Source organism: Chelonoidis abingdonii, chromosome 15 (genome assembly GCF_003597395.2).
Source record: "Chelonoidis abingdonii isolate Lonesome George chromosome 15, CheloAbing_2.0, whole genome shotgun sequence".
NCBI lineage: Eukaryota > Metazoa > Chordata > Testudines > Testudinidae > Chelonoidis > Chelonoidis abingdonii.
Genome location: NC_133783.1, coordinates 34,972,803 through 34,996,288, shown reverse-complemented (window position 1 = coordinate 34,996,288; position 23,486 = coordinate 34,972,803). Strand labels below are relative to the sequence as shown.

Here is a 23,486-nt window from a genome sequence, read left to right as displayed (position 1 = left end):
AAATTAACTTGCATTTTGAAGGGGGGAGGGGGAGATAAAGTGGAACTCACACCAAAAGGGGCGGGGGGCGGGGGCGGGGACTGACCAGCATAGTTTTTGTGCATGTGAGCAGGTGTATTTTGCTTAACTAATCAATGTAAAGAGGTTTTTAGTATAAATTCTGATTTTTATCATATATCCCCAAAGTACCTTCCCCAAGCTTTCTTTAGAATGTGCAAAGGATGACAAGTTACAGTACTTCATACAACTAGATTTAATAAGTTATTACAGAAAAAATAAAGTCCAAACTACAAAGTTTAAGCAATAGCAGCATTGAGCTCCATGTTTAGTCACAGTACTGCAGTTCCATACAAGCATTAGTCCAAGCCAAAAAAGTAGAAGCCTTGTTAGGATTACTAGCAAAAACAATCCGAGAGAACATGTAATAAAAGATACAGTACATTTAAAATTAGTTAGCTGAAAAACAAGTACAGAGATCTTAGCTGTGAATACTCTAAAAGTTATGTCCATTATTTTGACAGCAAAATTACAAATACCTAATACTTTATACCCCAACAGAACTACATCCAGGAAAAAATAGCTGAAATGATTATCCCATATTAGCACCCTGGTTTTCTACTTGTTGCTAAATTTTGTTTCCATAGAAATTTAAATGTGCTAGAATTATATGATCATTATAGTTCCTGACCAGCTACCCATTTGGGGTATAGAGTAGTCACCAACATGACTATAAAACACTCTGTGGCATGACAGAACACTATAGCAGCTGAGATTGAGAAGTATGTCTGGTTTTAAAAAAAAAAAAAAAAGGAGCTGACATCATACAAACCAGTGTAAGAAGCATACAAGCCAGATTAAACAAAAGAGACATTTGTACAAATCTGTGACTAATCTTTCACTCATATCTTGCAAGTAGAGATGTCACAATACTGAAATATTAACATGGGAGCTTTTCCCAGTTAAATGCTTTTTTAAAAAACTACTCTAACAGAGAGTGAAATCAGCAAGTTATTTGCTAACAGCATATTTGCAATACAATTTATTTTACCCCATGCCTTGCTAGGAGGCTATAAAACACAAGCATGTAGGCATAAATCTAAGCATAAACTTTGTACCACTTAAGAAATTCTTTTATTCCCCCCTTCAGTCCTTAAACTCCTTTATATTGCAATTTGTATATATTCCAACCAGTAGTACGTAATTTTAGTCTAAATTTTACCTCACTATTCTAGTGATCTAGTCTATACATTACTTATGGAACTGAATACACAGAGGATATACACAATGGCCCAACTCTGGATGCATTTCTTTCTACAAGTTATAGGTGACCTCTATCACACCAGCATAAATTAGTTATGAAAGGTCATTAATAAACCAGTTGAAATAACTGATCTCTCCAGAGAAGGCCATTGTATGCCCTGTTTACGCAACACCAGTTTCAATCTGGATTGTTTTAGGCGCCAGAGTAAAGAGTCACTGGCTCTGGGATGTGGGTTCTGCTGGGAGAATAAGGAAAGGGAAGGGTAGGTGAGCAGCAGTGAAGTGACTGTGAAGAGACGCTTTCATGGCAGCCACGGATGCTATACATGCAAGAGACTAAAAAGACAGACAAAAAAGAAAAGCAAATAAAAATTGAAAAAGATGAAGGGGCCAAACAAATTGTCACATGTAGTGGTGATATGGGTTACTTCACTGCAACCAGAAAATGATATGCATTATTTTGCATTAACTATGTGGCTACCAATAATACATGGTAACTCCACGGGAAAAATTATATAGTTACCTGTGTTAACATGTTTACTTCTTCTAAGGCTGTTCATGTCATCAATGAAAAATTATGAAAGAAGGGAAGTTATTCAGAAAGGGGACAAATAAATAAATAAAGATGGTGGCAGAACACATTGAAAGGGGATAGGGCAGATTTTAGGACATTCAACTGCAGACAGTGTTTGAAAGAAGAATTTCAATAAGTTCATGATAAAAAAGCAATGGAGCATTATGCTGAACAGACAGGGTCATACACCAATTATTTCAGAAGATTTTAGTTCATGATAATGGCAATAGCATTCATCAGCACTGGTGTTGTATAAATCTAGACAGTGAACTGGTACTGTGACATCCCTATTATTTCCCTAAATCACTTTGATAAAGGAAAAGGCTTTTCAAAATATCATATTTTTCTGCTTCATTCTGTCATTTTATTGCCCAATTATTCATTACATTTTCCAATCACTTTATATAACCATTTTCATCATTGCCTCACTATTGTAAACCACATCAGCAAGTTAATACATAAAGCTTTGCATTTCAAAAACTAGACACTTTAGTAACAATATTACAAAGGTTTTAGCTTCAAAAATAACTGAAAATGAAAAAAATAAACTTTTAAAGAATTAGCATCATAAAATTAATTTATTCCAAGTAAAAATACAAAATAATATTAATGACATTGACCAGATATGAAAGTCTCTCCCAGAAATAACTATATTAATGGTTGAGAAAGCACTCCTTAAAGAAAATATGAAATAAAAATGAAAAATATGTAAATATGTTTAATTTTTTTCTTAGCAAAAAATCTTTCTAAAAATAACAATGAAAATTTGTCTCAGTACAAAGGCTACATTACTATTGAAAATATACCAGCATGAAGAAAAGGTACATATTTGACAGTAGAAAAATGATCTTAGTGAATCACAATGTCTAAAGTCTGCAATGAAAATAAATCTGCAATAAAGATTTATGCCTTTTTTCTTTTCATTTTTCTTTTTTATATACAAACAGTACAAACAGTATTGCACATAACAACAAATAGTCGAGGTTAGGTTAGCCTTCAAAAAAATCAACTAGTTCAAGTCTCACAACAGAAAAGGCCACAATAGGACCTGTTGTACCCAGGGGTTTCTTAATCAAGTTGCAGTTCAGAACACCTTATTTTAAAAAATATTTTTTTTGAAGGACCCTCTTAATAGAACATTAATAACTCAGGGGTTATTGTTCAAATGTACAAAACAAAAGGGAGCATGTTATAATTTAATAAACTAAAAAAGTTCTCTTTAAAAAATACAAACAGAAGAACTCTCACAATTCTGGTCAGTCAAGCATAATCACACTTGATTATAAATATACAAATTAAGGGAAAATATTTCTTCACCTTCTGTTCACAACTTTCAGCACCAAATGGAGTTTGTGTTTACACATTTTCTTTACAACTTTGTTGTTTAGTTTTAATCCAACTTTATGCTGTACTGTACATCATCTGTCTGTCTCTCTCTCTAGGGTGTGTGTCTACATGAAAGAGGGGAATTTCTTCAAAAAGGTTTACTTATTTCACATAATTAGGTAGATTTCTGTAGGTTAGCTATGATCTTTAATATTACAGTTATAAAGCTTTAATGTCTTCATTTTCAAAAAACGCAAATAAGCATGAAAAAAATAAAGTTACCCATCTGTTAAATCATTTTCTTGCAGAATTAAATTAATATATATTTTTCTGAATAAACTTACTTAGAAAATATTATTTTCTTTCCTATATTTCAAAATTGAGGTATTGCAAAAGATCATGTCAGTCAGAAAGCATGCCTTTTTCTTTAAAAAAAAATCATTGGCCGACTGTTGAAAACTGTCTAGATACAAAAAGTAGTGCATAACAAAATGTCTTTTACAGATGAAACAAAAGACATCTGGGCTGGAAAACACAATATCACCAAAAAGCCCAGAAGTAACCTTGAAAGGGATAATTATAATAAGCATTTTAAACCAGTAAAAAACTATTTTTCTTTTTTCAAAAACAGAAAAGTTTCTTTCAAAGCCAATAATTGCAACTACACGTTGACAAAAAAAATCGTACTAAATTAGACACAAACAAGGACATCACAACAAACAAAACCCAGAACATTTAAATATACTGTGCGGTGTCATATCCAGTCAGATTGTCCCCAAAACTGCAAAACAAAGGAGGGAGGAGGGGAACAGTGTACACAGTCTCACAATCATAAGTACACCAAGTGTGTTTTTATCCTATTATCTACAGTCCCATAGGACATGCTAAATAAATGTCTACTGTGTTAGCAGGTCTTAATTGTATTCAAGCATCACAGGATACATCCAGGGATCAAAGAGTTAACGCCACACCCAGAAAGCAGACATCTCATTAACTTGTGTGCAGACATTTCTTTTAGAACCCCACTTTTTTCCTAACTTTCTTAAAAATGTGCCTAGTTTCTTAATTTGACAGTCTGTCTAAACAATAGTGTATGTAAGCTAGTATGAGCTCTTTGGTTCTCTGGACAAGGTCTGCAGCTACATAAATGATGCAAGCATTAGGAGAGAGATTGTAACTAAGAGCTCATATTTTTGTTTATATGCCTATTATAAACTGTCAAAAGTGTGTTAATGTTGGATATGAGGCTTTAACAGTTAAGTTTGATCACAGTACTAGACATAATCACTTTACTATATAAAATAAATTGCACAATATATTAACAGAGCACCGCAAAGTACTTCATCTACCATCCACAAATTTGTTTTAAGGATATCCTACATCTACTTTTTATATTTGCTGTAATATAGGTCATTCTGTAATGGGCTGATCCTAATTTCAGAAGCATTACATTTACGGAGGCATGCCTTCCTCCAGTCAGTAATCATTTTTTCCTTTACTCAGTATTTTTAGCTTACATAGATTCTTAATTTGTGCATTGTGGGCAGCGTTTATATTAGACATATATAAAATTTATTGCATGCAGCAACCTGATTAAGTAAACATGCAGTCAAAAATATTGACCTTCCTTGGAAGCTTTCTGTATGCTATACTGATCTCCTTTCAGCAGCCATCACTATTTTTAATCACATATTCATTTTTTTAAATTGATACCCTAGCCTGAATAGAGTATTATGGTATTAGTAATACCATTTTAATAGCAGCAAAAGCTATTGCAGCATACATTTACATAACACTAAGACCTTAAAAAAAAAAAAAAAAAACAACCTTCAGCAAAACAGAGAAAAAAAATCTGATCCAGCTTATGAGGTATCATCCTTACAAGTCAAAATGGAGAGCAACTAAAGGCTTATTTTCTTTAAGGGTTATTCCTACCTCTAAATGACCCAAACTAATTGCTGAATTTCTGTTTAAGTTTTTGCTACATCTGCCACCTATTTGTGAGTATTACCTTTGGTAAGTCATCTGCTAGGGGCAAGTCTAAGTTTCTGAAAATAAGTGCATGCTCCAGTTCAAAAATAAAAATAATTATAATAAAAAATCTTCATCACATACACATCAACCCAGTGGTGGCTGATGAGAATGGCAGTCTACGTAATGTCACTAGTGACAAGTCTTATGTAGGAAATTAAGGTACCAAGCAGATGTTTGTGTGAATCAAAGTGCAAAATCAGTACAGTTACACTCTGCCGGTTTGTATTATACTGGACACTGAGTTCAGTAATGTGACTGTAAATAATAATAATAGTAATAAAAAGACCCATATCTTCGTTAAGTCGAGGACAAATGCACAGATTTCCAGAATACTAAGCCCTGAGGCAGTGTTCTCCTTTTCCCCTCAATTTTTATCTACTCCAGTATTTGCTGCTGGGTTTAAGCATAGGGTTCAGCTCCAGCGGAATGGAACATGGCGTGGCCGGTCACCTCCCTCCTTCACCAGTGGTTTGTGGAACTCTCGCCCAGCACGAGAGTGTATGCTTGCCCAGCAGTATTCACAGTAATACTGCAAACAGGTAACATTGGCACAGAAGAATGGAGCAAATTTTCCACCACAGCGAGTGCCCTGGCATTCATCACACATCTGATCATCCAACACATATGGCTTCACTTCCACCTGTAATGGGAAAAGAAAAATTACTATAGGAAAGGCAAATGCTTTACATAGTTCATTCAAATGCTGGTTAAAGGAATAGTATTTTGATTTGTCCTTTTGAGATCTCATTAATGCCTTTCAAGTTATGCTGGTTGAACCTCCAAAGGTTTCGTGGTTGAGATGCTTATTAAAACCCACTTTTGTGAAAATTTGGCAGGAAATCTCATGAAGAAGTTTGCTTTGATAGCTTTCCATAATTCCTGCTTTCAACTAAGATGGAAATGTGCGAAACTAGTGTGTGTCTCTCTCTCAGAATTTCTGCTTCTGGGTGCATATAAGGTGTGTGGATGCATATAAGAGTTAAGGAGCAGGAAAAATTTAACTTCTATTGTTGAACCTCAGCTGTTTGAGTAAATTCTTGTACCAAATGCAAAGCAGGGATGATCAGACAAGTACAATTACCATAAAACAGAACACCAACAATAAAAGTTTAAATGCATTATCACAATTTGTACAATGTTTGGAAGAGTCACTATCTCAACTATTAACTCTAGAAATTTTCAAAAAATGGAAGTCTGAATGCTGAAGTACTGTAGGTCCCAAAGGATGCCATGCTAACATACTTTAATAATCTCTGTGACCAAAAGGAATCAGGGACACTCTTGAGCAACAAAAGAATTAAAAGTGCAAGGCAGAAAGATTTATTTCTCTATTATTTTGCAGGGTGCAAATGGGCTTTAACAGTTGACATTAGCTGAGGGCCTTGAGCGGACTATCCTCTTGTAGAGGGTCTAGGAGGTGGCCGCTGGTAGGGTACTCTTAGTGAGAGAGCCAGAGGTTGAATTTGATGACCTTTTGGTTACATTGCAAAGCCCATCAGTTTTTATACAGTTTCTAGAGAAGGTGGGATTGGGGATTTGTGGAATTTTAGTTTGGGATATTCTTGTACATTAATTTGTGGGATATTGGTTTAATTATGGGAGGTGTTGTGAATAGAGGTTTTTGAGTTATTTCAATTGTTGGATTGTAATCTACTGGAGAGGAACATGTGTGCTAATATTCTGCATGTGCTCCCAGAGCTGTGGATGGGCACATTTTAAAGAAATCTAACTACCTAAACCAATTGATAGAGATCTAGAAATGACTATACAATATGCAGCCTATAGTGGTCCCACTCAAGCCTTTAATTCTGGCAGAAGCTCAGTATTGCTGGACACTATCACAAAAGCAGCACATGTAACCAGGACAGATAGGGTTGCCAACTGTCTAATCCCACAAACCCAACCACCCTTGCCCTGCCACGTCCCTTCTCTGAGGCCCCACCCCCTCTCACTCCATCGCTCACTCTCCCCCACCCTCACTCATTTTCACTGGACTGGGGTAGGGGTACAGGAGGAGGCTAAGGGTGTGTGCTCTGGGAGGGAGTTTGGGTGCAGGAGAGAGCTCAGGGCTGGGGCAGAGGGTTGGTATGCAGGAGGGGATTCAGGGTGCAGGCTCTTGGAGGGAGTTAGGGTGCAGGAGCAGGTTCTGACTTGGGGCAGGGGTGCAGGATTGGGTGCAGGCTCCAGCCAGGCAACACTTACCTCAGACGACTCCCAGAAGTGACTGGCTCCTAGGCTCAGGGGTGGCAAGGTGGCTCTGCATGCTGCCCCTGTCTGCAGGCACCGCCCTACCTCCCATTGGCTGCAGTTCCTGACCAATGCGACCTGCGGAGTCAGCATTTGGGGCAGAGGCAGCATGCAGGAGCCAGACATGCCAGCCACTTCTGGCAGCCATGTGGAGTCAGGGCAGACAAGGAGCCTGCCTTAGCCCCACTGAGCTGCTGGCTGGACTTTTAGTGGCCTATTAAAATCTCCCGGATTGGTTTAAATAGCAACCAGGAGATTGATTCCAATTCCAGGAGACTCCTGGCCAATCCGGGATGATTGACAACCCTAAGGGCAGACTGTAACTGTTCCTAACAACTTCTCTATATTCAGTGTTTTGCAAGATATTGGTTCTCTCTCATGCTGACCCCTGCTGCCCATCTTACTCATGGCAGTGCAGCATAAACTGCATCTACATTATGATCTAGCAGTTGTGGCATTTCAGTACATAGGAATCCCTTCTCAGCTGCCTAGGTACATACCATATAAGCATGGTAAAAGAAGCAGAGGGTGGAGGCAGAAGGAAGCGTACAAAATAGAAAACAAAACCACCAACAAAAGCCAACCACACAGTAATGAGGGTAATATATTCCCACTGTTCTATATAAGAACATATAGATTATTAGATAGATCTTGTTTTTGAAAGTGACTTTCATGAGAACATTTAAGTGAGAAAACAATATAGTTTCTGTGTTAAAGAAATATCCCTTACAGGCAAAGGATACAAACAATTCATGGATCTATTTCTGCATTAGTGGGAAGATTCTGTTTTTACTTTATGGCCAAATATTACATTTCACACAGTTTGAGATAAGTTATAAAAGCTTTGCTATTAAGAAAGTGACCATTTCAAAGCTGCATATACCCTAATTTTTTTCCTGCTGATGGGTAACCTTGGATTATAGCCATAGTTATTACACATTACCATCAAGCTATTTACCTTGGGATTTAGCAATTTATTTTGATCAAGAATTGGGGTGGAAAAGGAAGATTTATCTTAGCTCTGGTGAGTGCCAAAGTGGTTTAGCATACTGTCCTCTAATGTTGAATTTCATCATCATAGTATTGCCTGTACACATTTGCATGATTACTTTGATATAGCTTTGTTTTAAAAGGTTATTTTTTTAGTACCAAAAAGCCCTTTGGATTTATCTTAAATATGAACTCGTATATACTCGATCATAAGCTGGTTCATTTATAAACTGACACCCTCGTCCCCAACCTGGATAAGTAAAATCCCCCTCCCTCCAGAAAAAGCTCTCTCTATACACACACAAGGCACTTAGTCCACTGTATACACACACAAGGCACTAAAATCCAGCTCATTTCAAGAACTACTTTTTGAAGTTTATTTTCAAATGTGTAGCTACAATCATATCCTTTACAACAGACCACACTTATTGCACTAACAAGATTTTCAATTCCAGTGACCTAGAAAAACTCAGTTTGGATCAAGAAGCAAACTAAACTACTGGACAATTTAAAAAGTAGCTTCACATCTTAAATGTTAACTTGACATCATTGCTAAAAATACCATTAGAATTATTGTCATTTTTCTCAGCCTTGCTGTGCCCTATTTTCCCTCACAAAGCACTAAAGTAATATGTTTAAGTTAAATCTACAATGACTCAGTGTCAAAGTAATTATATTCTGAGCCTAACATTTATACAGTGCATTTATGATAAAGGAGCATGAGTCAGCTTTAACACTGAATTTTCCTTTTATTTGCAGACTAGAAGCTTTATATTTTATTCTTACTATTGAACTTCAAAAGTTTACCTCCATGGTTACAATTAAAAAAACCTAAGTCAGAAATTATGCAGAATTGTTGTAGCTCTGTTGGTTCCAGAATATTAGAGAGACAATGCGGATGAGGTAATATCTTTTATTGGACCAATTTCTGTTGGTGAGAGAGACAAGCTTTTGAGCTTGCACAGAGCTCTTCAACTCCTTCTTCTTGAGCTCTGTGTAAGCTCAAAAACTTGTTTTTCTTACCAATAGAAGTTGGTCCAATAAAAGATATTACCTCACCCATCTTGTCTTTAAGTCAGAAATTGAAATTTAAGCTTTTCAGATATTAGCTCTATCAAGTTACACAGTACAGTAGAACCTCAAAGTTATGAGCACCAGAGTTACAAACTGACCCATCAACCACACACCTCATTTGGAACTGGAAGTACGTAATCTAGCAGCAGCAGAGACAAACACACACACACACGCACAAATACAGTACAGTACTGTGTTAAATATAAACTAGTAAAAAATAAAGGGAAAGCAGCATTCTTCTGCTACATCGTAAAATTTCAAAGCTGTATTAAGTCAATGTTCAGTTGTAAACTTTTGAAAGAATAATTGTAATGTTTTGTTCAGAGTTATGAACAACCTCCATTCCCGAGGTGTTCATAACTCTGAGATTCTACAGTATAGTATGAATTTAAAATTATTATAGCACTAGTGTTTAATACCTTATATCTGCCAAAAAGTCTACAATTGCTTGTTCAATTAAACATACTGCAGTTCAAGAGCAACACATTCTGAAGTCAGGAATTTTAATTTAATTTTATTTTTTTAAGTGTATAGATGTTGACGCCAAACAAAGCAGGAATTAGTACTTTGACAAGTATTTAAAAACCCAAAACATAAAACCACAAAACCCATTTATTTGTGAGAGTCAATTTCCACTTTTGAGGTTCCCTCACTTTAGGATCTTATAAGCCTCACAGTTCATTAAGTAGCTTTCAGTAACCCTAGAAAATAAACCCAGGCTTCAACTGCTTCTCACTGAGAAGGTAATCACCTTGATTTGAGTATCAGATATGAACAAAAGACAGCATAGGTATTTTTGTGGTGGATTACTATGCTCTGGCAATTACACAGTAGGATTTTCTACACCGTGTACTCATTTTGTAAAGTCCTATAGATTCACATATTCAAGAAGTCAAGACTCCTGTCAGATGCATTAAAAAAGAAACACAGCTCTTGTGGATGTATAGGTTCTCATTTTTTGTGGTTAGCTAAGTTTCACTGGACGACTAAGCATTTTCAGCTAAATTCATCTGCCTTACGAAAAAGAAAAATAAGGCAACCATGCTGGAATAAACATGCAAGCCTTTTCTTCATTTCTAATCAGTTCGATCCCTGATGTAGATTGGAGTTTGAGGTTAAGTTAGAAAGATTTTTGTTTAAATCAATTTTGATAACATTGTTTTGGGATAACACTACCCATGTATCTTCGGTATAATTTATTTATACATTGGGCAGAGGTCTGCTAGGCATTTGAAAGAACAAATAAAAACACATGGTCCCTGTCATTAAGGGGTCATAATTCAGTTATAAAGGCACAAGAGAGAGTTTAACATGTAATATAGATGAGGGAAAAGGGAGGAGAAGTATTACAGTAATAAATTCATATGGTTACTCAAGTATGTCTGTACACACCTAAATGGCTCCGTTACATTAACAGGAAGCTTATATTTGTCAAACATGTAGTAAGTTACAGGTTGGTTTTGTTGTTTGGGATGGATGGGTGTAAACCACTGGGGTGAATAAGGAACAAAGTCATAGTGAGGAGTGCTGGGTTACAATAGGCACAGACAAGGTGAGAGAAAGGGGTAGAAAATGTATGTTTTTGACTGTTTAATATATTTGTTTGCTGAAGTTATGCAGGTTCATCATTTAAAAAAGGTAAACAAAACAACAAAAACAAACCAAAATGTATCACCAACTATTTTCCACTTTTGACATGGAAGTTTCTTAAGCTAGATATTTAGGCCTATCATATTCATCGTGCTTTGGATCCTCAAGTAAGCTTTTAAAGAATTACCAGATATGAGACAAGAACACAGCCTACAATATCCTCCCACACAATTTTAAAAAATAAGTTTGTTTGTTTGTTTTTTTAGCTGTATAATATCATCAACAGCAACCATTCCATTCTGTGTTGTTTTACTTACCCGTTTATCAATGTCATTATGTTGGAGCTGGACAAAGCGAGCACTAATAGCAGCAATATAGCTCTGCTGATTGGAGAAAGCCACTCTGCCAGCACCTTTTGGGTACTTCAATTCTGGGTCTGTATCAATGCCAGCATAGCAGACACCTCCATATAAACGGTCCATAATCATTGCCAGTTCAACTGTGAGAAAACAATTATTAAACATTGTAGATTCAATATTGCTAAAGGTTTTATGCATGGGCCTGCAGCTTTAAAAATAGACTATTTACCCTTCTTCCAGTACTTTAGGAAAACAGTAAAGGGACCTGAAAGTTGGATTGGTCAAAGAATCCCAGTACCCATCTGAAATATACTGAAAGTGCAAAGATATATTGGTGAAGGTGCTAAGGAAAAGATTTCCTAGGATTCTGTTATATACCCCAAGCAGAGTGTTTTCTTAGTTACATATTACATTTGATTCCAAAAAATGCATTAGTGCAATGTTGAGGTTAAACAGTTATAAATCACACTGTCAGAAAATGTAGATTTCTCCTGCTCCCTCCAACAGTGGTTAACTTGGCCCTACTGCATCATGTATATTGATGGTATATGTTTACTGACAAAAATAGTAATATACTAAGCTATACATTAATGAGAATAATAGAAATAAAAATACACCATATGTGCATAATGGAGACAAATGAGCGTTGTCTGTAGAACCTCAGATTTTGCATCTCCTGACTTGTTATTTTAACCACTTGGTCTCAGAGATGCATTTATTTCCTTGGGGTTTTTTGAAACTGTTGGAGTTGTTCTTGCACATATTACATGCTCTAACTATCTAGGTACACTTGGCTATATGCACAGTCATATAAGTGCATCTGTCCTGAACCGGGCACTTTACAACTTTTCATTCCACATGTCAGTATGTAAAGTTCAGATGTTCTTAATTTTGTTAAATGAAATCTAATTTCCACACTCCCCAGACCTGGGAAATCACGCTTTAATTAAAGGCTAAGACTGTGCCACCATTTCACACATTAACCGTTTCCTCTCTAGCTAAATTAGGGCCTGATTCGCCCAAGTCAATGGAAATACTCCCATATTTTTTTCCAGACTTAAGTGGGTTTTGGGTCAGATTCTTAAAGAATATGCTTTGGGTTTTTTTCCAGGGTTTTTTTTCCCCCCCCCCCCTCAGTCTTTCGACTGAAACAGCTAAACATCTCCTCCCCCAACCCTTCAAACTTTCAGCAGAAAATTCATCTTTGAGTAGAAAACAAACATGGAAAATTTGATCCCAAAAGATTAATTATTCAGAAAAGCACACAAGAACAAGGGTTGCAATGGAACCTGTTTTGCAGCCTTACCTGCCACAATATACTCTCGCTTGTGAATGAGTTATGTTTATATAACATACATATTATATAAGTTATACATTATGGTACTGTCAGAACTTTTCCAAACTGTCAGATATTCTAGTACCACCATCCAAGTTGTTTTAAATTAATAAAACTCCCCACAAATGAATGACAAACATAAATGGTAAACATCTATTCTAAACAAGAAAACTGCCACAATACAATTTTGGAATATATGATCCTCAGAGGACAGCTGCTCAGGAACGGAAGAAACCAATATACAGCATAATGAAACAACCAAAACAGTAACTCAAAAAATAACCCCACCCACTAAGCTTCTAGTTCCATTTCTTTCTGCCATTCAAATTATGACACGTCATCTTTAGAGCATGATCATATTACTCAAGTCATACTGCCCACTATCTTCTATTCCCTATATACACCATATATATTCACAGACAAACTTCTTGTACACCAGCATCACAAAAATCCCTTAAATCAGAGCATTTTCAAACAGGGGGAAAGGGGTTAATTAATGGCAAGCTAATTGGTTTCTCTTCAAAAAAATTAAATATGATGTGTTGCATCAGGTTCATGTGTCATTTAGTTGCCTTGTCACACCACATGTACTGAATTTATATGTTGTAGTTAAGCTTCCCTTTACCACTATCTTTGGCTTTGAAGACAAAGATAATCCAAGTTTAGTTACCCAAGTAAAACAGTGTTTCTATACTGCAAATATATTTAGATATCTGGTTTTACAAACCTGTCATCTCCTATATTGATCACACTTTGGTAGCTACTCTCTCTCGTTGTCTCTCCAGAGATATCTTGTAACAATCATTTAGAAGAATCTGGCAAAGCAGGGACTTCTAAATATATTTAAAGCAATAAATCCTGTACCAGAGAGAAGGTTTTGAGTATCTTCTCGTGCTATATTCTTTTATTACTGGTTGAGATGAATGCTTTAGGATTACAATCCATGTATGCCGTATTGATACTGTACAATAGTATACCTTAAGCTTCTGTTGGAAAGATCGCTAAAATTTTTGCCAGACATCTGATTTTCCAAAATTCATTTTTCTTGTCCCAATATTTGCAGAAATATAGTCCTAGTACTACAATTGTAACAGAAAAACATCAGTGGGGAAAACATGCTTAACTTCTTAGGCTTTGGTACAATTAAGACTACGCTTTAGAAAGCGACGACAGCAAAAATGATTGAAAAGGAAAGCATGGAATGAGACTGTATAAAGAATGGAATGGAAACATGCATGGTGTATCATTAGGGATAATTTAAAATAAAAAATGTATAAGTAAGAGAAAACATGTAGATTCTCCAAATGATGGTGCCTTTCAGATTTCCCCAAAGCAGTAATTTCTTAAGGGTTTTTTGGTAAATCTAGCAGCAGAAGCATAGAGTTCTTTTAAGTCTTCATCTTGTCTTATGACAACTTCTTTAACTTGACAGCACTGAAGCTAATCCAGGTTACATAGGTCATCTAGAAAAACTGGAATTTAAAATGATGTAAAACAGTGGAATTTATTTTTTGACATATAGCCCATGTTTTACAAAACAAAAAAATCTCTCTCTCAAGGGTACTTTAGTGCAATGATGGTAAGCCACCAAAAGTAGACTAGTATATTGGCACCATGCAAAATCTTCAGAGATTTTAAAGCCGGAGGTGATAATCTAATCTGATCTCCTGCACATCACAGACCCTCACCCACCCATTCCTGTAATATATCCATAACTTCTGGCTGAGTTACCAAAGTTCTCAGAGCATGATTCAAAGACTTCAACTCTGTGCCCAAGGAGAAGTTTCAAGAAAGTCTTAGACAGTTTCTAGACAGAGAAATTCAGGCAAAGAACCAATTTTACTAGTGATAATGTTCAACTTCAAGAAAGTGCTACATTACAGCTGACAAACATTTCTTTGAGAATTAACTTCTACACATTCAGATCAAAATACCATTTGCAATAATGCCATTTGGTGACTCGCAATAACGTTCTGTAGACTGAGGACCCTCTATGCTATGGGAACTTATAACAGCATAGCTATAGCGCCATAGCTATCCTAGCATAACCCTGTAGCAGAAATGCAGCCTACAGCGATGAAGAGGGATTTTCTTTTGCCGTAGGAATACTAGTTCCCCAAGCAACAGTAGGCTAAGTAGCTGAGATGGAAGCATTCTTTTTCTGAACAATTCTGTCCTGCATCCCCTCCTGGTGGGTTCCAAACCATAACAGCCCAGTACAGGCAAAATGCTGCATACACTGGATTGTCCTTACTCTTCATAACTCCCACAACAAACATAAGCACCTCTATTTCACGCGCTTGGCAGGCTCCAGCACTGCAACCACAAAATGCCACTTTTCCAGCAAGTTCTAATGATCCCCTCAAGCTCCTCTCCCAGCCCCATCCTGCAGCAGGGTCCAGCAGTGCCCTCCAGCTTCCTCCGAGTCTCCAGGGAAAGCTGCTGTGCTGGGAGCAAGAAGGGGGCTGCCTGCCAGGATCCTCTCTGCCCTCCTATCTCAGTTAATGATGATCTGGGTCACAGTCAGAGTTTAAGGCCAGAAGGGGCCACCACATCATCTAGTCTGACCTCCTGTAAATCACAGGCCACCAACACCACCCAGCACCTGCACACTAAACCCAACAACCAAAATTGGACCAAGCAGAAGTAGTCAGAGCAGAAGCTGCAGGCGGTTGAAGATGAATTTCTGAGCCTCTTGCCGTTCATAAAATCACAATACTTGTGATGATTTCATAAGTGTTGGTGCCTCCATACATACACATCAATATTTGCATGGAAATATACTACAGTGTCACCGATAAGTGCAAATTTTAAAAACTGGATGATTTGAATATTTAGTATGCAATCACCCCCACTAAACTTAATATGATTAATGTATACAGCTTTCAGAATTGGGTCCTTATAAAAAACATCAAGTTGAAACTAGTTTAGAGTTTATGATTTAGTGAGTTTGTAAAAAGGACGCTGTCAGATTAAAAATTATTATTTAAAACCAAATTTCCTAATATATGTACAAACATTAACTTTCAGCTCTGCTTGGGAAAAAATAGCCAATTTAAGTTTGTTTGTAGAGATTTTCTAGCCAGTTCCATGTTCAGATTCTCATGCATTAACTCACTGCAGCAGTGTTCAAGTTTGAAAACATCGTAGGGCAATATTTTAAATCCAAACAATTCATTAAAACTTGTACAATATTAACAGTAAGTTTTGAGCAACCCTTTAGAATATTATATATTTTATTTAACCAGACCTATCTTTTGGGCCCAGTGGGATCTAACATTCTCTAGAAAGTATTTTGCAGACAGGGGCTACATTTCTTTGTACAATACCTAACACAATGGGGTCCTGGTCCAGGACTAGGGCTTCCAGGACTGTAAGAATACAAATATAATAATAGTAAATAATAAACTGAAAAACTTTAAAGGGACACTATCTAATTGGTCCTCAAACTTAGGTTTTTTTAAACAACAGAAATCCGCACTAAAACTAATTATAAGAGTGTATTTTTAAAAAATAGATATGAAACATTCCACTTGGTATTTCTTACATACAGGGATGGTTCTAATACCTCTGGCACCCTCCACCGACTCACTTGATTCAGACCCCTTTTGCAATCAGTTGCTGCTCTTTCCCACTCTTAAGATAGTACATAGCTATTTTATTTTATAATATATAAAACATTTACTAGTTAGGACAGGTTGACTCGGACGGGGGAAAGGCAGTACAGAACAGGCTGGTTAGGGAACGATGGAAAAGGGACAGACAAACAGGCTGACTGAGGTTTAGGGTCAGGATTGAGCAAATCTAGGTTCTTAGTAGAACTTGGAGGTGGAAGTGATCTTCTGTGGCGGAACAAAGTACAAGCCTTCACAAAACCAGCTCTATGGGTCCATGTAGAGGCACTAAAGGTTATTCTGCCTGCCCAAGTTGGCTATGCCAATTCGAGCATTGCTGTGTTGTGCTAGTGCACAAGAACCTTGAAAGTGAAGCTAGAATCACAGAAGATTAGAGTTTGAAGAGACCTCAGGAGGTCTAGTTCAATATCCTGCTCAAAGCAGAACCAACTCCAACTAAATCATCCCAGCCAGGGCTTTATCAAGCCGGGCCTTAAAAACCTCTAAGGAAGGAGATTCCACCACCTCCCTAGGTAACCCATTCCTGTGCTTCACCACCCTCCCAGTGAAATAGTTTTTCCTAATATCCAACCTAAACCTCCCTCCACTGCAATTTGAGACCATTGTCCTTGTTGTGTCATATGCCACCACTGAGAACTGCCTAGCTCCATCCTCTTTGGAACCCTCATTCAGGTAGTTGAAGGCTGCTGTCAAATCCTTCCTCACTCTTCTTTTCTGCAGGCTAACTATAAGCCCAGTTCCCTCAGCCTCTACTCATAAGTCATGTGCCCCAGCCCCCTAATCATCATTGCCCAGGGCCGCCCAGTGGATTCAGGGGGCCTGGGGCAAAGCAATTTTGGGGGCCCCTTCCATAAAAAAAATTGTAATACTATACAATACTATATTCTCATGGGGACCCTGTGGGACCCAGCACAAATTGCCCCACTTGCCCCCCCCCCCACGGATGGCCCTGGGAAAAATAAACCTTGTGCATCTCGGCACAAACCCAGTTTTGAGAAAACTTCTTTACAAGGTATCACTGGTTCTCAGCATCAGCTAGTGCTAAAAGGCACTAAAGCTCATTAAAAGGGTTGGACAAATATTTTCCGTCAAAATATTTTCTGGATCAAAAATTAGGTGTTTTTAAAAAGAAAAAAAAAATCATGAACAATGTCTGCTTTCCTTCAAAATTTGTTGTGGTTTTTTTAATTGAAAAGCTGAAATTAGTCTGCCAAAACCTGAATATGGTTTGGGGTTTCAGAATTGTGTCGCCAAGTATTTGCTGCTTGCTGTGTTTGATTGCTTAAAGAAAAAATAAAAAAAATCTGCTTAAAAAAAAATCAAAAAACTTTTGAACTACCACAGCTTGTGACCAAATGCCTGAGCCCATCCAGTCAGAGATTTTTCCAGGTTTCTGATACTCTGCTGGCTTCCTTGACTCATATCTGTCTCCATAACTTTGGGTTCATTTAGGTTAGAACATATAAACAGCCATACTGCGTCAAACCAAAGGTCCATTCAGCCAGTATTCCTGTCTATCGGACATGGCCAATGCTAGTGCCCAGAGGAGAAACCTAACAGTATGATTAAGGGACTTCTCTCTGCCATCCATATCCACCTTGACAACACAGAGGCATAGGGATGCCATCCTTCCCAATCCTCGCTAATAGCCATTAATGGACTTAACTTCTTATGCTTTATCTGGTTTCTTTAGGAACTGGCTCCATGGGTCCCTCACAAAACTGGAGACAGTTATCTGTGGGTTTTGTCTTTAGTATAAGCTTATGGTATCATAATTCCATAGAACTAGGCTATTGAGCTTGTTCCAGTAATCTGAGGATGAGCCTATGTTGTGATAAAACTAAAATGCCAAAATAGCACCATGCATGTAAGATGGATACGGGTGCTAAATTAAATTAACCCAGGGGTTCTCAAACTAGGGGGTCAGGACCCCTCAGTGGGGGTCAAAAAGGTTATTACGGGGTCACGAGTGTAGCCTCCTCTCAAACCCTGCTTGCCTCAGCATTATATACTAGTGTTAAATATATTAAAAATGTTTTAATTTATAATGGGGGGGGTGCACTCAGAGGTTTTCTAGTGAAAGGGATCATAGTATAAAAGTTTGAGAACACTGAATTAACCCCTCTGGAGCCTCAGGGAATGCAAGGCAGGTAGAGTTGGGAAGATATTGCTCTTCATGTGTATCCCTCCCTCCAGTGCTAATTTTAAATGAGCTACCCTCTCCCTGACATGAATCTCCCTATTGGCATGAAATAAATATTAGACTATACTGGCATTTGAGAAGTGAAAGGGTGGTAGCCCTAATTGGAAAGCTAACGTTGGCTCTTCTGTGCAGCCTCAAACTGCTGAATTGAGCTTTAGGGATAGGGAAGGTGTGCGCTCCAAACAGCCCTGGCCCTGCCCCCTATCTGACCCACCACCCCACTTCCTGCCCCCCGATGCCCGCCCCCCCTGCGAATCCCCGACCCATCCTGCTCCTTTTCCCCTCACCGTCCCCCAGAAACTCCCCCAACCACCACTCTGGGACCCCAACCCAATCCCTGTCCCCTGACTTTCCCGACCCCTATCCACCCCACCCCCGCTGAGTCCTGACAGACCCCCAGAACACCCACGATCCAACCCTCCCATTCTCTGTCCCCTGAGCGCCCCCCCCCCAACCTCTGCCTCCATCCTGACTGTCCCTGGGACTTCCTGCCCCTTAGCCAACCCCCCTGACCCCTTACCCCCGGCTCCCTCCAGTCCTGGAGCCTCAGCCCACCCAGCAGTGTCCTTCGATAGAACCAACGCGGTTCCAGCAGGGCCCCTGAGCCCCGCCCCTCTCAGAGCCGCGTGGTAAGGGGGCGGGGCTCTGCTCAGCCTGGAGCTTGCACCTCACCCCCCTACTACATGGCTCTGAGCGGGGCGGGGCTCAGGGGCCCCGCCGGAGCCATGCTGAAGCTGTCTGGGATGCTGCTGGATGCGCTGAGGCTCTGGGTGAGGGGCGGAAATGGAGTCGGGTGGGGCTGGGGAGGGAGCCTCAGCCATTCTTGTGGGGGCCCCTGTGGAGCCTGGAGCCTGGGGCCTGGGGCAAATTGCCCCACTTCTCCCCTCCTCTGGTCAGCCCTGTCATTGCGCTCCGCTGGACTCTCTCCGATTTGTCCACATGCTTTCTGTAATGAGGGGCCCAAAACTGGACACAATACTCCAGATGTGGCCTCGCCAGTGTCAATCATTTCCCTCGACCTGTTGGCAATGCTCCTACTAATGCAGCCCAATATTCCATTAGCCTTCTTGGCAAAAAGGGCACACTGCTGACTCATATCCAGCCTCTTGTCCACCGTAATCCCCAGGTCCTTTTCTGCAGAACTGCTGCTTAGCCAGTCAGTCCCCAGCCTGTAGCGGTGCATGGGATTCTTCCTGCCTAAGTGCAGAACTGTGTATTTGTCCTTGTTGAACCTCAACAGATTTCTTTTGGCCCAATTCTCCAATTTTTCTAGGTCACTCTGGACCCTATCCCTGCCCTCCAGTGTATCTACCTCTCCCCCCAGCTTAGTGCCATCCGTAAACCTGCTGAGGGTGCAATCCATCCCATCATCCAGATCACTAATAAAGATGTTGAACAAAACCAGCCCCAGGAACGACCCTTGGGGCACTCCGCTTGATAGTGGCTGTCAACTAGATGTCTAGCCGTTGATCACTACTCACTGAGCCAGATGATCTAGCCAGTTTTCTATCCACTTTTAGTTCATTCATCCAATCCATACCTTTTTATCTTCCTGGAAAGAATACTGTGGGAAATCGTATCAAAAGCTTTACTAAAGTCAAGGTATATCATGTCCACCACTTTCCCCATATCCACAGAGCCTGTTATCTCATCATAGAAGGCAATCAAGCTGGTCAGATATGACTTGCCCTTGGTTAACCCATGTTGACTGTTCTGATCACCTTCCTCTCCTCCAAGCGCTTCAAAATGGATTCCTTGAGGACCTGCTCCATGATTTTCCTGGGGACTGAGGTGAGAGTGACTGGTCTGTAGTTCCCTGGATTCTCCTTCTTCCCTTTTTAAAAAAGATAGGCACTATAGTTGCCTTTTCCCCAATCATCTGGGACCTCCCTGGACCACAGTTTTCAAATGCCAATGGCTTTGCAATAACATCGACCATCTCCCGCAGCACCCTTGGATGCATTGCATCCAACTCCATGGACTTGGGCATGTCCAGCTTTTCTAAATAGTCCTTAACCTGTTATTTCACCACTGAGGGCTGCTCACCTCCTCCCCATACTGTGCTGCCCAATGCTGCAGTCTGGGAGCTGACCTTGTCTGTGAAGGGCGAGGCAAAAAAAGCATTAAGTACTCCGGCTTTTTCCACATCGCCTGTCACTAGGTTGCCTCCTCCATTCAGAAAGGGTACCACACTTTCCCTTAGGAGGCCCTAAGATATAAACTTTGGTATCAGAGGCCTGGTATGAGGCCTGAACTAAAGTAATGGTCAAGACTTTGGTAACATAAAGCAAAGTGAAGCTGTGAGCCAGAGGCAGGCCCTGCTCATAGAAGCTGGCAAGGAAAGGGCTGATGCTGCAAGAAGATACATACCTAAAGGGTACTGAACACTAGAGATCAGAACATTCACATACTTGCACATTCCACACAGATAACAAGGAACAGACTAACCCATCCCAATGACAGGGGCAAAAGGGTAATATGATGGATAGAGTTGTTTTGATCGAACCAATCTGTACAAGATGAGAGGCGGCACCTTACTATGTAGAGGGGTTGTACCTAACTACGTAGAGAGGTTGCACCTCAATACGTCAGGAGTGATGTGTAATTGTTTGTACCTGTGTATAAGAATGTATCCCTGGGGTGGTGTCTTCGTCCGGCCGAGGGGGCAGTGGAAAGTCCCACCACTAACTGAGCAGAGTCCATTGACCGTGGGCACATATTAGTAGTATGCCTTTTACTAGAGTAACAATCTAGGGGAACTATCGTTGTGTCCAATACGGCAATAAACCTGGCCGACGTGCCTTCGTACCTTACTAGACTCTGTGGTCATTGGGGGTTCTCTTCGGGTCTGCTGTGTCAGCTATCTGCAGGGCTGGGACAGCACAAGAGGGAACACACACACGCAGCCAAGTGATACCAATAAGGAGAGAGCAGAGCACCAAACCCATAGCATCTGACAACACCTCTGACAACACTGACCACCTTCTTGTTGCTAACATACCTTTAGAAACCCTTCTTGTTACCCTTCACATCCCTTGCTAGCTGCAACTTCAACTGGGCTTTGGCCTTCCTGATTACACCAAGCTAGTTATTTTTATTTTCCAGGCTAAAGTACAAAAAGAAAATAACTAAATTTGTGTTCTAATTCTAGTAACTACTACAAATTGGGTGTGTGGAAGGGGGTGGGTATTCATAACACAAGTATGGAAATGTGTTTAATTACATTACTTTTAGTCTGATACAAAAGTATCACTAAGGAATAACTGTATATGCCAATTCCTATGTTTTTAATGTAAACAAACAAACAAACCACAAATTAGAGTAATTCTATCAAACAAAATAGACTCCAACTCCATGCAGGTGGACAGCGAAATAACAGCATAATGTAGTAATTAGTAAGTTCTCAGATTCTTTAATAAAATATGAAAAGTCATCCTTTAGGTAGTGAGTTCATGAACTGGCAGTAGGAATTCAGTCCAAAATAAGCAACCATGATATTCGTCACAGTAAAGAGGTACTGTCAATGTGAAAGGAACCCATAAGATTCAGAAAAAAAGATTTGCTGTATTGCTTTCAAAATGTTCTAAATTTCTAAAACTAATCTTAGAAGCTTGCAAATTAATATATCAATACCAAAAAATGAGTTGTCTTGCTCTGGAAAAAATTCTAAAATTTACTGTTCGAAAGCATTTTTCAAACATGAACTACAATTCATAATAGGCCTGGAAAAAAAATGTAGACAAAAGCAGTTAGGCCCATTTTTTTTTAAATGACCTCATTAGCACTGGTCTGGTTTTCAGAGCTGTTGAGCAACCATAACTCCAATTTAAGTTAGTGGGAGCTTAAAGTAAGTACTTAACTGAATTGGTCACCTTAAATAAAGCAGCCCCCAAATTCAAGAACAATATGAAAATTTGAACCTTATAGTTTTACTTAATTTCTAGTTCTAAACAATTGATTCATTGTCTTTACTGGTAGTTAATTTCAAAGGTCAGAAGTTATATTCTTATATATATTCTTCTGTCTTAAGGACAGAAGAAACTGATATGCTTAGAAAGTAAACCACAAATTCTTCAAAAGTCTCTGAAACAGATGGAATGTCATTGTCTCAGAATCTGAAACCAGTACTGATAGTATGGCCTACCCTAACTTTTCTTCTATTTCAACTCACCGGCTCGGAGGGGACGTGGAACTCCCCCTACAAAGATAGTTTTTCTTGGGTCCAATGGCTGAGAACCATCCATTACAAAATCACTGTCACTTAGGTTCCAAGGTCGAATTTGCACCTGAAAGAAAGATGTCAACTTTGTCTTCACATCATTGCTAACTTACCCTACACAAAGTAATAAGAATTAAGAATCAGCTGTTAAACATTTACATATGTAAAATCTGATTAGAATATAGATCTATAAATGCACACATTCACATTCTTTTTTAAAGATAAAATAGTAAAATGATAGAATGTGAAAGTAAAATTGATGCATGTATATCTTTTATATATGTAGGTATTCAGAATGTACAGTTTACAGTGTTTACTTGATAAATGGACAGTACATTTATCACCTCTAGAGGCCAGGCTTGAGTTAGATTTCCTTGTGCAAATGCAGCTACCCCATTCTCTCCCTAATCTGCTTCCTCCTTCATTAGGAATATGGAATAGATAAAAGGACATTCAGAGCTTTATCATTTATAGTGTGAATTTAAGGATGCCGGTTGAAAATTCAGCTTTCTTCTAGTTACATATAATTGTAAAAGTTGAAAAAGAGGGAAGAGGAAATGGAATTAATTCCTATGTTTAAAATAAGAGGATTGCAGAAATGCAAGTGCACTTGTTCAGTTTAGTTAAGCAGCCAGCTAG

General features: G+C 38.9%; 1 protein-coding gene across 8 annotated transcripts in view; it reads right to left on the bottom strand.

Annotated features, from left to right (window-relative positions):
• Positions 1-235: 235 nt before the first annotated feature.
• CPEB3 (cytoplasmic polyadenylation element binding protein 3) overlaps positions 236-23,486 on the bottom strand; it is a 180,760-nt gene continuing 157,509 nt past the window's right edge. For all 8 annotated transcript variants that reach the window (XM_032770264.2, XM_075072703.1, XM_075072706.1 and 5 more), the window contains 3 exons: positions 22,800-22,914; positions 11,413-11,594; positions 236-5,834 (listed from right to left, as the gene is read on the bottom strand). In XM_032770264.2, coding sequence (XP_032626155.1) covers positions 5,607-5,834; positions 11,413-11,594; positions 22,800-22,914 — 525 coding nt within the window. In that variant the 3' untranslated portion in view covers positions 236-5,606. The remainder of the gene's footprint in view (positions 5,835-11,412; positions 11,595-22,799; positions 22,915-23,486) is intronic.